The 14,688-nt window shown below is 43.3% G+C and overlaps 1 protein-coding gene across 2 annotated transcripts in view; it reads left to right on the top strand.

Annotated features, from left to right (window-relative positions):
• BRINP2 (BMP/retinoic acid inducible neural specific 2) overlaps positions 1–14,688 on the top strand; it is a 110,793-nt gene that overhangs the window by 57,086 nt on the left and 39,019 nt on the right. For both annotated transcript variants that reach the window (XM_008978356.5, XM_003824690.6), the window contains one exon: positions 1,128–1,472. In XM_008978356.5, the coding sequence (XP_008976604.1) occupies positions 1,204–1,472 (269 nt within the window). In that variant the 5' untranslated portion in view covers positions 1,128–1,203. The remainder of the gene's footprint in view (positions 1–1,127; positions 1,473–14,688) is intronic.

Genomic DNA, 14,688 nt, shown 5'->3' with positions numbered 1-14,688 from the left:
CAAGGGGAGATGGGCAGATTCTGACAGCATGTGCTAGGAATTAAAGATTGAGGAAATGATCACAATTCCAAGAAGCCCCACAGTACTGAACGGTCCCGTGCATTTGCCCAGAGATTTAACAAGGTGACTCGCTGTTCTCAGACCAAAGAGTAGGCACTGGAAATCAGAGACCTGTGATGAGTCACAAAGCAGCCAGGAATTTTGAAGGCCAGAATCTTACTACTTTCTTGGCATCTTCCGTCTAACTCAGAGAGGGCAGGGCAGGCACTCATTCATTCCTTCAAGAACGGTGTGTGAAGGTCTGCTCTCAGGAGCTGGTATAGAAAGATACAGCAGTTATTGCTCAGCCCTGCCCCTCGTGGTGCTCTCAAGCTGCATGGTGAGGTGAGAGGATTATGGATATCCTTGAGAGCATGATCCACTCTGATGACGCTATATGCAATATCTGAGTACCCCATTCCAACTCCATCCCACATGACCTTCAATAAAAGAGTAGATCAGATGTTCAAGGCTGGAAGAGGTCTTAGAAATTAACTCTTCAAGGCTGTCTATACATTAAACCCAGAGAAGGAAGTGATTGCCCACAGTCACTCAGCTTCACAGCAGCAACGGAAGGAACTTCAGTACTTTTCTACCTCACAATTCTCCACCAGAAAAATGGGTTGCTTCTCACCTTACATCAAACTTCGAGAGGCAGCCCACAGTCTGAGGCAACTGCAGAAACAGATTGAGCATTTTTGGAAGAGGAAGACAGAAATGGATGGTGTCGAGTGGGTCAAGGTAGGATGCATGGACACAACATAACATAAGGGTTAAGAGTCAGATCCCCTGAGTTCAAACTCTGGTTTTACCACTTAATAGCTGTGTGAACTTCAGCAACTTTCTTAAGTTTCTCTCTAAGCCTCATCTTCTTATCTGTGAAATGATGGCAATAGTGTTTCCTCACAGGTTGGTTTTAAGGATTAAATGAAATGATGTACCTCAAGCACTTAGCTAAATGCCGAGAACGAAGTTACGTTACTAGCATAAAGGATTTCCGGAATGGGCCCAACCCAATTATGTGTGATGCTCACAGGCCCATAGGGTAACAGGGTGCTCAAATGACAATGCCTTTTGTACTTTTCTAGCTCTGAGCCCTGGAGGAGCAGCACAGAGCGGGAGAGCGTGGCGAGAGAATGAAGAAACCAACCGCCCGGGAGAAGCATGAGGTGGCAGTGTGGCACTCGGTTTAGAGGGCTTCGGCCGGCGGTGGCCCCATGGACAGCCCTGCTGGCACTGGGCCTGCCTGGCTGGGTGTTGGCTGTCTCAGCCACGGCGGCTGCTGTGGTCCCCGAGCAGCATGCCTCCGTAGCTGGCCAGCATCCCCTGGACTGGCTGCTCACAGACCGGGGCCCCTTCCACCGCGCTCAGGAGTATGCTGACTTCATGGAGCGGTACCGCCAGGGTTTCACCACCAGGTACAGGATTTATAGGTAAGTGGGGGCCTCCACTGAGACAGGGGCTTCCCTAAGAACCCAACCTGCACAGGCCCTGCTGGTGTGCTGGCCCAAACCCCTAAGCAGGCTGGAATGCCCTCAAACTGAGCTAGAGGTGAAAGCTGGAGGAACACCAGGCAGGGAAAATAAGCCTACCATGTCAGTTTTTTAAAAAAGAAAGAAGAAAACACACACAAGCTGGAAAACCTGCTGATGCCTCCTGGGGAACTTAGCAAAAGGGTTTCTATTTATAGGTTGTGCTGCTTATAAATTGAGGACAAATCAGGCAGCATGGAGTCAGCGTGTGGCCCAGGCTGCCGTAGGAGGTCAGAGTCAAATGCTAGGGCCAGGTTTTAACTAATGGGTTAGTTAATTTCATGAGTTGTAATTACTTAAACATACAAACAAAGGAAGGGCAGCTCCAGCTCCTTCCTTAGAGGTCTGGGGAGCCCTGCAGGGTCAGGAACAAACCTGTCCTTACCCTTGTCAACACCCCAGGCTCCGCAGGCCTTGTGGGAAAAGGGGGTTAGGCCCTTTAGGCCCATCCCCAGAAGCATCAGAGCTGAAAGTCAGACTCCTGAGACCTGCCTAATCCATCATCAAGTGGAATAAGCCAGGCACATATTCCTGGCTGCTGGACCTGCACTTCAAAAATAGAGTGCTCCTCCACGTGCTCACCTCCAGGGCTCCCACAGTGCACCAGTGAACTCAAAATTCTCTTTGATCCCTCTGTCCACTTGCCCCCTTGCCATTTTTCCCCTTACCTGTATCTTTAGATAACCCTGGGAGCCTTGCTGATTTTGTTTCTTTGTTCAAAGATACTTATTTTCTAATTAAAATTAGTTTTTCATGCAAAAAGAAAAAACATGAAAAAGCACAAAAGGAAACAGAAACACAAAACCATCCATTCTTTTGGCAACTAAAGGTTCCTGTTGTTAACATACTGGCATATGCATTTCTAGTCATATGAACACACTAATGTTTTTGGACCTCTTGCTAGATTTATCAACTTGCATGCCTTATATAAAGTAACTCCAACCCTATGTTGGAAGAACAGTTATTCTCTCCATTTTAAAGATGGGGAAATTGAGGCCCAAAGAAGTTAAGCAACTTGCTGAAGGGCACAAAGCTAGTGAATAGTGGAGCCAGGATTAGCTCGCAAGTAGGCAGATTGCAGAGTCTGGGTTCTGAAAATATATTTAGAGACATTTTCTTTTTTCTGGGAGTTCTTTTTTAACATCTGCAGTAATGAGGCAACCAGTTTAGATTAGTAAGGGGTCACAGAAGTATGGTTTTAAGAGTATTCAGTACAGTGTCAGAAGATTCCCAAATGGTAAAATAGTGGCCATTTATAGAGGCCATTCACCTGCTTCAAAATTCCCACACTTGGGTGCAGACAAAGGAGCAAGGTCAGAGATATTTGAGGGGCTGGTACTTTGTGGACCCAGAGATTCATAGAAACAAAATCCTACTCTTAGGAATCACCTACCCAGCTCTCCTTTCAGGCCATTTTTCTCCCACTGTGCTTAGATGCAGTCTGGTCCTGGAAGAGACTGCAGTTCACACTCCCTGCTTTGGTGACTCTGGCCCTTGTCATCTTCCAAGGGCCACAGCAGAAATTCACATAGCATCACTGAAGCAGAGAGCACCAACTCAGGCTGGGAGGGGCTGAGTTTACACCTGCTCAGGTAAAAGCAGATGAGTAGAAGAGGAAGAGAGTAGAGGGTTAACTCAGCTGTCAGTAAACACCTAAGAATCTCGAAGATGCCTCCCTACACTTTCTAGATGGCAAATTCAGGGTGACCTTCCCTTTATTAAAGAATTTTTTTCAATCTTCCAAAAAAATCAGAAAATCCACTTTAGAATGTGCTTAAGCAGAGAATCCCTCCAGTCCAGTAAAATAAGATTTAATTTACCTTAGACTTTTTAGTTTATCCCGAATCTCACAGAAGCACTGTTATAACCAAAAATAATTTTTAAAAAGTGTATTGGAATTGAAGTCAGGCTGGGAGTCCTAACACCACTCTCCACTTCAAGGAGCTGTAGAAACTAGAGGGAACAAACTCTCAGCTTCCTTATCCCCTCAGGAGAGTTTTCTTCCGGACAGCCTGGTAGCCACTTAGCGCCTGGGCGGCAGCTCCGAGTTGGCCCACGGGGAGTGTCTGTAATCATTTCTGCACCATCAACTGTTCTATCAGTTGGTAATGGTTTTCTGATCATTTAATGTGACAAGCTCTTACACTGTGCCATTCTGTTTCTCTGGGGTCAGTTATTGCACATGAACCTGTACTTGAGGAAACAGTAACCAGTCATTCTGACAGGAGTGTAGTATTCTGATTTGTGACCTTTTGGTGGGGCAGAGAGAGGATAGTCACACACTGCTGCTTCAGGAGCATTCCTCGAGTTTTGCCTTTAGTGATGAAGCAAAATGGTGGCTCATGGGCACTTGTAGGGCTCTACATTATCCCAGTGGGAATTCATTTTTGTCCCTTCCCACTTTGTTTCTAGTGGCAATTTCCTCTGGCAAATTTAGGACCTTGCTGGATTGACTAAAGCAGGTCAAAGAAAACTGGTAAAACATACATCGACAGTCATCCTCAAATTTCTCTCCCATAATCCAGAAGAGTAGAAAGAGGAAAAAAAAAAAAAAAACAACAGAGAATATCAGAAATGCTTTGAAGGGGAAATACTGGGTCTCAAACAGAATTAAGGTTTTGTTTCACCCTTTAAGGAAGCTTTTGGGGAATGGAAATCAGATAGTAGCCACATGTGTCTTCCATTTATAAGCGGATGCACTGTGGTAGAGAATAATAAAACTATGATTCAAGGGGGTCAGTATATTTGGTGCAGAATCACTTGAAGATTTCATAGGAAAGAGACCCTCCTTCTCTTCTACCTGTTGAACAGATCAAAACAATTGTACAGCAAGTTTCTAACATTAAACTACAAATTATACCTATTCTTATTAGGATGTTGGAGTATGCTCTAACTTTGAGATGACTAGTCATTCTAGAATAGCTGCAGCCTCTCTAATCACGGACCTCCAGAGATTGTTGCTCTCTTCATTACAAGTTTGTATTCATACAGACATAGGTGCTTAAGAGTGAAGGTCCTGGAGCCAGGTGACCTGGGTTCTAATCCTGGAGCTGCAACTTTCTACCTGTATAATATCGGGCAAATTACATAGTTTTCTTGTTCCTCAATTTTCCTATTTGTAAAGTGGGGACAGTAATAGTGCCTATCTAATGGATTAAGGTGAAAATTAAAGGAAGTATTTGATGTAGGCACTTAGGATAGTGCTTAATAAATACTGCCGATTTTTATTAGGTTGTTCTCTAAAAATTAGCCTATGCAGGAAGGATAATGAGATAAGAATCATAGGTGTTTTTTGCTTTAATGTCTGCTGAGGGCCTAGCATTCGACAGCCTATATTAGAAGGGGGAACACTGTTCTCTTGCTTTCCTTTTTAAAGCATGTTAACCTTTACCCTTCAATTCAGCTCTTTGCTGGGAGGGGAACTCAACTGAAGAATAATTGGATCTTCTCTGGGGCACACTCTTACTGGCCTTGTGGGCTACCAGAGGGAGCAAGATGGTTTCCAGCATATGTTAAAGTTGCCATAGGTCAAGCCCTTGTGTCTAAAGTTAAGGATGGCTCACTGAGCAGGCCTTTCTTAGGCATGTCCTCCAGTGGCCGGTGACTGCAGGCTCCTTTGTCCCAGGGATGAAAAGCATAGTCTTAGGATACACCATGAAGAGAACAGAGACAATATGCACTCTGGTTAAGCCCTCCTAGATAACAGGATGGGCTTGGGCATTTCACCCAATTTTTGACAATCTTGTAAATTGAACATTGACCAACCTCTCAGCATGTCTTTGAGCCTTGTCAAAACAAGATCTGATCTATTAGCCTCCTTCTCAGATCCATCTCTTAATAGGCTCATGGTAAGAGCTAGAAGAACAGAGGTCCTGTCTCCAGTTCCATGTGTGACTTCTGGGCTCCCCATACCTTGCTCCATTCCATAGCCCCCACTGCAATAAATGCTTAGAGACCAACTTTTCACAGCAGCCTTACGATGGGCTACTAGGGTCTAAGGCATGTGAAATGCACTTGTTCAAGGTCAGAGAGGTAGCCAGTCACAGCCAGAAATAGCACTCAGGGCTCCTGACTTGAAGTCTCCTGCTCATTACTCTAGACCACGCCACCTCCCTTTGACTGGTAAGTGCATCTTCATCATAACACGCACCTACTCAGGCACCTAAATTGAGCTGATGCAAATGTAAATATGGTTTCTCGAAACAATCTAGTGGTAATGTTCCATTCTCTCTTTGCTACAAATCAAAGTAATGAGCAGTCTGTTTTTTTTTATTTCTTTTTTGTATTAAGATTTTAATAGAGAGATAATCATGGGATTGGACAAAATCCAAGCCACTATGATGAAACACTTAAAACTCGGAAAGAATACATTAACATTGAGAGAGAAAGTTGGAAATCAAATAGAACGATGAGTGGTTGGGAGGAAAGCAATGCTGAATGGAATTCCAAAATATTGACCTTAGTCATTATCACATCTATTTCTAGCTACCTCTTTTTGGAAAGGGATGGTCTGGGGATACATTAGAAGCCACATGTTAGAAGTCAAAACAAAATAGAATTAAATACATATCTTTATTGACTAAAAGGGATATCATAGTCTTATCATATTGTGGGATATGTATGCAGATTTGTAGAATGAAACTGAACACTAAGAAGCTGTAGGGCTACCAGGGATAGAATCAGGTGATTGGTGAATGAGGCAGTAAACAAGGCACCAGAGCAACAACCCTAAGAAAGAATATCTGGAATTCATCAGGATAAAATATAAGACTTGGCAATAGCTTAGACGTGAAGGAAGTGCTCACCCAATTTTTGGCAACCTTGTAAATTTTGCTGACCAACCTCACAGCATGCTCAAAGTGCAGTCTTTGGACCACCAGCATTAGCATCACCTGAGAGCTTATTAAAAATCCAGAACGTCAGGCCTCTCCCCAGACCTAAGGAATGAAAATCTGCATTTTAACAGGATCCCCAGGTGAACAAGATGGCATCAGAGCTTGAGGAGTACTGCACTTGTCTATACTAAGTATTTGGAGATGGAGACGGGAGCAAAAATGAAGAGGGTGGAGAAGCACAGAACGTGTACTGGAAAGACAGCATCCCCCATGAGGCATTTGCAGCAGTGAGACTATTTACAGGAGGCATTGCAAATAAAATAAAATAGGAATCCAGAGCGGGTAAATCTAGGAGTTATTAGTGCCAAGACATATGAACTCATAAGAGTAGGTACCGCAGCTGGGAGAAAAGTTGAACAGCAGAAAAGGCTGGAGGGCCTAGAAGCAGCCTGTGGGTGCCTCCCGGGAGATGGGGAAGTGAGGAGGCAGATAGCAGCTGTGGAAGCAATCACAGGAGGAGCACCAGAGCTGATTTATCATCTGGACCACGTCTCTCTGACTAACAAATACTGATTTGGATAAACAGCGAACCCTGGGAGAGGCACCATCTCCAATTAAGAGATCACAGTCCATATAAATAAACGGCAACCAAAGACAACTTCAGTCTACCTGGGTAAATCCCAGTGATTTCCGAGGTGTGCATTACAGCCACTGAGGTAGAGAAAGGCTACATTATCACGTGGCTTCAGGGCTCCAGAAGGGAAGTTGTAGTGCTCAGGTGGATGGGAAAAAGGAAGGAGGTTAGCTCTTCCACATAAACCACCAGGCCCAAAGTAAAATGGTTGATCTCTGAACTTTTCACTGGGTTTGCGTTTTGACCATGAGGGAGTTTCTTGACGTGGAAGGAGATGAAGGAAGGGTATACAAACTGGTATTGTGATTTAAATTAGAGCAAAATTAGAGGCAATATGGCAACAATGAGCTTGCAGTTCTGGTTACAGGCACTATTTCTCAGTCCACAGGGGTGAGAAGGTAGGAGAGGGACAGAACAAAATGTTTAGAGGTTGCTTTAGCGAAGAGTCCAGTACTGCCTAAACACACAGGTCCTGTAACATAAATACCTAACCTAAATAGCAGATGCAGCACAAGGCATCTTAGGCCTTCCGCCCAAGGAATTTTAACCCAGAAGTATCTGGACGACGAGCCCAGCATGTCCTTATCTTTGGGCAGAATTCTATTTCCACTTCTGGCATAGAAACAACATACCACATCAGTGCAGCAGACCTATATGGAACCCTCTTATGTGCATACAAATAACTGAATAAAAAATCATTCTGCTGTCTTGGAGCAAGGAGAAATTTTACATAAACAAACAACTATAATTCTAGAACATATATAGAGACATAGTCATTCATTCAACACCCATTTTTGAGGGCCAGCTTGGTGCTTATTATTGCACTAGATTCTGATAATAGACTATAAACAAGGTTGACAGGGTTCTTGATCTGATGGCACTTACAGATAAGTAAGCAAGTGCTAGATTGCTCTGCACAGAAAGGTCAAGGAAAGCTGGAATAAAAGGTAACACATAGGCAAAAACCGATGGATGACTGGAGACTCCAGGTGGAGGCTTGTGGAATGGTGGTGTAGATACAGGAGCAGTGTAACCAAAGTCATGGGAGCACTAGATGTGGTTTAGGAACTGAGCAGCCAGTCCCATGTCAAGAAGTGCATGGTGATGCCTCTCCTTTCCCTGTTCTTCCCCACTGGTTATTTATGCCATATTTTGTCTCTCTGAAATGCCAAAAGTGTCTCTTAGACACTGATTTCTTCCAAGGTGCAATTAAAAAAAAAAAAAACTCTCACCTGAAGAGGCATGTCATTTTCTAGCATTAGGGGTAAGTAAAATGAAGTAAAAATCACTGCATGTGTAGAGAAATTAGGACCAAAAGCAACTTCTTACATTTCTGCTTTGGAAAAATGAAGCGTGAATTCTCAACTGGTGAGGAAATGGTACATAGTACTTTAAGGTCCTGTTAGACTACTTGTTCAAATAAAAATTGACATCATTTATGCTCGAGCAATTGGATTCAGGGTAAGGTTACCACACCATACTTTTGCACACTTGATCCTCTCTCAAGTATTTATGGAGCATCTCCTTCGTGCAATGCATTATTCTAGGCACTATAGCAGAATACGAAAGACAGACAAAACAGGATACTACTGATTTCTGGGAGATTAGCAGTCCAGTTTGAGTGACAGCATACACATCAGAAAACACATTGGGATGCATCACCTCAAATGCTAGAAAGAAGACATTTAATACATTCTCAGTGATTGATGGACAGATTTGGTCTATGGATGCTGTGTCAGAATGAATTCTTAGGATGCCAGTCCCAAGCATCCCCAGGACACAATGGCTCTTGCCACACATTTTCCCATGTCTTTGGGGGCTATACCCAGGTTAGCCACCCTGGCTTGAGATAAGATTGCAAAGTTGATTTGTGAAGAGAAAATGTGAAAATAAAAATTTGGAAGAAATGAAGGGAGCATTCAGGATGGCCAAGGGGGGAAGGGAAGATCAGTTTTGTTTTCAGATGAGATTTGGTAAGAGATCTTGAGTCAATCAGGCAAAGGAAAAGAGGATTAAATTTTGCTTCTAGAAATAATTAATTTTATTCATGAATGAATTGCTTCTTAGAGACGTGTGTGTGTGTAGAAAGGAGTGAGGTAGACTTCATCCGGAAACTGTCACGACACAGGTGCAGGCCGACAGGGACGCTGTCGAGTCATATGGTCTTTTTTTCTCTCTCTCTTTAAGAGAATAGCTTTTTCTAGGTCAAGGATTCTCAATATTTTTTTCTTTATTCAGCTTCTGCCACATTTCTCTCACTCCAGAGCTTCCCACATATCCCACAAGAAAAGCATTTCAGTATATGGAGCTTAGAACAGTGAGTGGCACAGGGTGGGGTGTTTCTTCATTCAGCCCATGTTTATCCAGGATTTGTATGTGTTGGCCACTCTACAAGGGCTGGGGACACACCCTGAAGGAGACAGAGCCCAGGCCTCAGAGAGTTCTGCTTTCTAGGAAGACCCACGTATGCAAAGGATTAGAAGTGGGCGAGGCCTGTGGTATAGTAAAAAGTCTGGGTGAGAGGAGCTTGGCTCCCATGCCAGTTACCATCTTCCCCTCTGGGAGTAGAAACAGCTGAGTCTGCTCACAAGGAACTGAAGATAAGTTGGGCTGCAGATGACAGCTTGGACCTGAGTCAGAGCTGGCAATGCCAGTCCTACAATCCTGCCTTTGCCCCAAACTAAAGTCAGCTGGGTTTGTCCATCAGATTGGTTTGCCTAATCCTAAGTGAAGCAACTAGAGAAGCCATCACTGGATTGTGGGGATGGGACAAGCCAGAAACCTCAGAGGGACAGCTCTGCCAAGTGAGCTGACTGTGAGGAGGGGGAGATGATCAGAAGCGTTTCCCATTGCAGGGCTTGAATGTCCAAGAGACAAGAGCCTTTTGTGAGCTGGGGTCTCAATCCATGAACTCTACACAGTATTGAGAAATATGGATGAAAACAGCAGGCTCTCGCCAATCTCCCCAATTCTCCCATGGGAAGAAAAGAGTAAAGTGATAAAGAAAATAGATGGTCTGAAAAAATAAAAAATAGTTGGTCAAAATTTCTATTTAACTTAGGGAAAGAAAGCATTCTTTCTGTACTATGAGATATTAATGACATTAATGAATACTAGTAGCTAACATATATTAAATGCTCATCATATGCACATTTTACTAAGTACTTTATTAACATTAATTAAAATTATCCTAGTAAGAACCCCACAAGGGTCTGCTATTTGTACACTTATATAACAGATGAGGACACTGAGTTTTAGAGGGTGTCACATAACTGATAAGAGGAAGAACCAGCACTCAACCAATAAGACAGGGAACCTGTCCATTAATGATAATTATTTAATGAAATAAATCACTGAGACTGGGCTACTTAATGCTCTGAGAGAAACAGTGTCTCGGGTTGTCACTGGGGCTCCTTGTCCTTCTTTCTTTAGGCAGCCTGGTAGGTCTTTGAGATGCAGAAGACAGGCCTCAGAAGGCTGGAGGCTGACCCATTTCCCTCAAAGACCCTGTCATTCGTTCTCTCTTTCCACAAGAGTTTTCCATCTGTGCTTAGGCTCCGGGGAACCCTGAGTGGGAGGAAGCCACAGATGGATCTTCCTGAAACAATGCACCCACAGCAAATTCTGTATGTGTTGGTTGTGCACTGCTGGTGTGTTTCTACAAGGGTGCGATGTAAATCGAATTTCTGTAAATCGAATCCTCTCCTGGAGGAACACTTACTGCCATTGCCAAGATGCAGTATCTTACTTCTTGCCTGGCCATGGCTTATAAAAATTCAGTATTAAGTAAATCCCTACCACCTGACTTTAGAATTAGGTAGGTACTGATTTGTAAACACACATGTCCACTTGGAAATGTCTTATATTTCAGGGAGTATTTTCATAAAGGCAGAAGAAACCTTTGGTGTTGCATGCAATCTCTGCTTATTGGTCTACTTTGTAAATTTGAATTTTCTTACAGTGATGAGATTGGTGTATGCTCTGTTACAGTCCCACTTGCCTTCACATTCACAGCACACTATGCACTCAGGTGAAGCAGTGAGAGAGACATAGAGGCTGAGGCCCCTGAGTATATTTTAAGATTTCTAGGTATAGCTGTGCACAGATTAGGGCTGTTACATGTTTTGGGGAAGATGCAGGAATCTGGCAGGAGTTCCCAGCCGTGTCTTCTCCACTGTACCTGTTTAATGCTCTATGATCCTGCCACCCTGCCAAGCTCTCCTCTGAGCCCAGAAGTGTGCCTCTTTCCTCCTCCTCTGCAAAGAGCAAACGAGCTCTGGATGTGACAGTGAATCAGAGTGAGTAAGAAGTCTTACTGGCTGGGCAGGAGGCCTGATGGGAGAAAAATGAGGTAGCCAGAACCACTGCTCACCAAGTTCTTTGTTATGAGCCCCAGTGCCCTAGAGAATTCTCATTTTCTCTGTCTCCCAGGAAAGCCTCTGCCTCACTTGGGGACACACTGGTGACGAAGGAGGGATAGGAAGAAAGTCTCTTTGGGGAGTGAGTTCTCCTGGATCCACAGAGGCATGTAAACACCTAATGATCCCTTGACATGAGTTACGTAGTTGGTTTATTAGTAACAGCGGTAAACTTCAGCATCATAAGCCAGCCTCTTGCTTGGCTGGTTCTGTGTATGTTCTAAATTGTGAGTCTGATAAAGAGGGCATTACCCTTATTTGATCATTACATGCTGCATACATGGATTGGAATATTACACTGTACCCTATAAATGTATAATTATTATATGTTGATTAAAGAATAATTTTAAAACTTAAAATTCAATGAACCATCCCTAAATTAAAAAGAACAACACTAAAAAAGAGGAGTCGAGAGAAAAAGAGGCTGTGAGAGTCCCTGAATGTTGGCCTGGTTCATTGAGAAACTCAGGAACAAGTGGGACTCCGTAAAAGAAATGTGACTGGAGGATGAGAATACATTATTTTGTCTTCTGCAACCACTAGGATAGATGTGTGCATGTTGGTGCCTACATATCACGGTCAGGCTAGAAGACGAAATCTGAAAACCACAGGGCTTATTAGCCTGGGACAAGAGGCCAAAGCTACACAGTGTTTGGGTGTGGAAGGAAGCTTGACAATGTGGGACGGCCAATCAGGGCTAAGTGATGCCAGAATCTGTGAGTTAGAAGGAAACTTAACATCACTTATTTCCTAGCCAGTGAAGACAACCAGTCTGCAGACAGTCAAGAAGGTGGTCAGTGGGTCCTAGCTTGAACAGTTCCAGCCATGAGGTGCTCACTGGAGCCAATATTTTTTTTTTTTTGAGATGGAGTCTCGCTCTGTCACCCAGGCTGGGGTACAGTGGCGTGATCTCAGCTCACTGTAAACTCCACCTCCCGGGTTCATGCCATTCTCCTGCCTCAGCCTCCCAAGTAGCTGGGACTACAGGCACCCACCACCATGCCCGGCTAATTTTTTGTATTTTTAGTAGAGACCAGGTTTCACCGTGTTAGCCAGGATGGTCTCAATCTCGTGACCTCATGATCCGCCTGCCTCGGCCTCCCAAAATGCTGGGATTACAGGCGTGAGCCATTGTGCCCGGACCACTGAAGCCAATTTTTATTCAGCAGCCTAAAACATTATGAAGATCTTTTGGAAATCGAATCATAGTCTTTCTTCCCATAACCTTCCCTTATTGGTCCTGATTTTGCTTTCTTTTATTTCTCTAGAATAAGTCTAACTGTCTCTTCCTCACAACAGGGCTCTAGATTTTGAAAACAGTTATTACTCCCCCCAATTCCTAGACTCGTTAGCGCTTTGTAACTTCCTTCCAGAGTTTCTTTCCTCCTCCTTCCCCTCCTCTCGCATTCTCTTTCACAAGCTGTCCTTGTTTGTTTTTCCCCAACTCTCCCTTTTCCATCTTTCTTCATGAAGAAAATACATGAAATTTATTTTGACATAAGGTTTTCTTCCTAAACCAATTCTGACTCCTAGGGAGCTTGCTTGCTTGCTCACATTTCAAAGTACTCAAGAATTTTGTCATGGATCAATATCAGTTTTTCATTTTAGAGTTTCTTAGGTCAGGCATTTCCCTCTCCCCAGACTTCTTTGACTTCTTGCTTTCTGTGCCATTGTCGAAGACTAGCAACAGTGGTGCCAGGTCACAGGCACACCTCAGGACACAGGGTGACTCTTCTGGAGCTGAAATCTCAGTGCTTCGAGGAACGTTGGAAATGTGCTGGAGTTGTGTCTAGAGAATACAGGTTTCTCATCCAAGTTCAAAGGATTACATCCAGCTGTTACTCAGTTTGATTTTATATACCTAGATTTAGTTTGTGTGGTAAAATCATAGCCAGAGTTGAACTCATGAGGTCCTAATACACTTGTATCTGCTACACTCTTTGCCACCTGTATGAACAGCCGGTATGAACAGCCCCTGGCTACTGTCACTCCTGCCTCTTCTCCATTGTCTCCCCATCTGAGTTTTGTGGATTCTATCGCAGAACTGTCTTTCAAATCCAGCCTCTTTTCTTTTCCTCTGGCTTCATTGTCTACCATTCGTACTTTCCTCACTTCTCTAATGCAACCTGCCTAAGTCCTTGTTGGTCCATCTGTCCCCCAAAAATAAAACCCAAACCCATTTTCTTAGCATAAAACTCACTTCCAAATCCATTCATTCACTATTTCAACAAATAGTCAATGAATACTGACCCTCTGCCATTGATTGTGCCCCACCATTTCTTCCTGTTTTTCTTTTGTTCCAGTCCCGGTGAACACCTCCAGATTTGCCCACAGAAGGCCCCCTTGATGTCCTGTGTCTTTCCATAACCCATTCCCTCTACCCCAAAAGCTCTTTATCTCCTCTGAGCTCCTTCTCACCTTTCAAACTCATCTAAATTATCATCGCCATATGAAGTCTTCTTTGACTCCTACAAGAGTTAGTTACTCCTACCTATGATTCCCCATCAGTTTATTCATATTTTTACCATACGAACTTATTTTTGTGCACTTGTTTATTTCTCTTTGCTCTTCACTAGGCTCTGAGCTCCTTCAGGCAAAGAACATGTCGTATTTCACCTTTATATCTCCTGACCCCAGCACCATGTCTGCCACACATAAGGGCATAATAAGAGGATGAAACCATTCAGTAGGAGTAGGATGTTCTGGGATGAAATTAGATGAAGGCGTAAACAAGTGGTTGAGACTCAAGGCTCTAGAATCAGACTGATTGGGTTAAATTGCAGTTTAAATTGCAGAATCAGACTGACTGGGTTAAACTGCAGTTCTGCTGCTTTTAGTTGTGTAAATTGTTTTGCATCTCTGAGCCTCATTTTTTCTAATTAGTAATATTGGTGGAATAATAGTACTTTCTTTATAGGATTATTTGGTGATAACTGAAAAAAAAGATTTGGTTTATTTCTAGCTAAATGCTTATTCATTTTGTGAGGGGTCGCCCATTAGTAAATAAGAAAAAAAACAGAATGAGAAATCTAGAGAAGAGTACAGGGAGAAAATAAAGAGAGATTAATTGAGAAAGAAGAAAGAATAGGTAGTCTTACTCTACCAGACTCGTTTTATGCATAGAACGCTGTACATTAATCAGATTGATCACTTATAGTCTACATACTGCTCTCCTTAACTGTAGCTTGAGTTAATCTAGCCACTGATTTTATAGTTGTAGATAGTTCAAA

This window comes from Pan paniscus, chromosome 1 (genome assembly GCF_029289425.2).
Source record: "Pan paniscus chromosome 1, NHGRI_mPanPan1-v2.0_pri, whole genome shotgun sequence".
NCBI classification, from domain to species: Eukaryota; Metazoa; Chordata; class Mammalia; order Primates; family Hominidae; genus Pan; species Pan paniscus.
The sequence above is the reverse complement of the archived record's forward strand: the minus strand, read 5'-3'. Positions and strand labels throughout refer to the sequence as shown.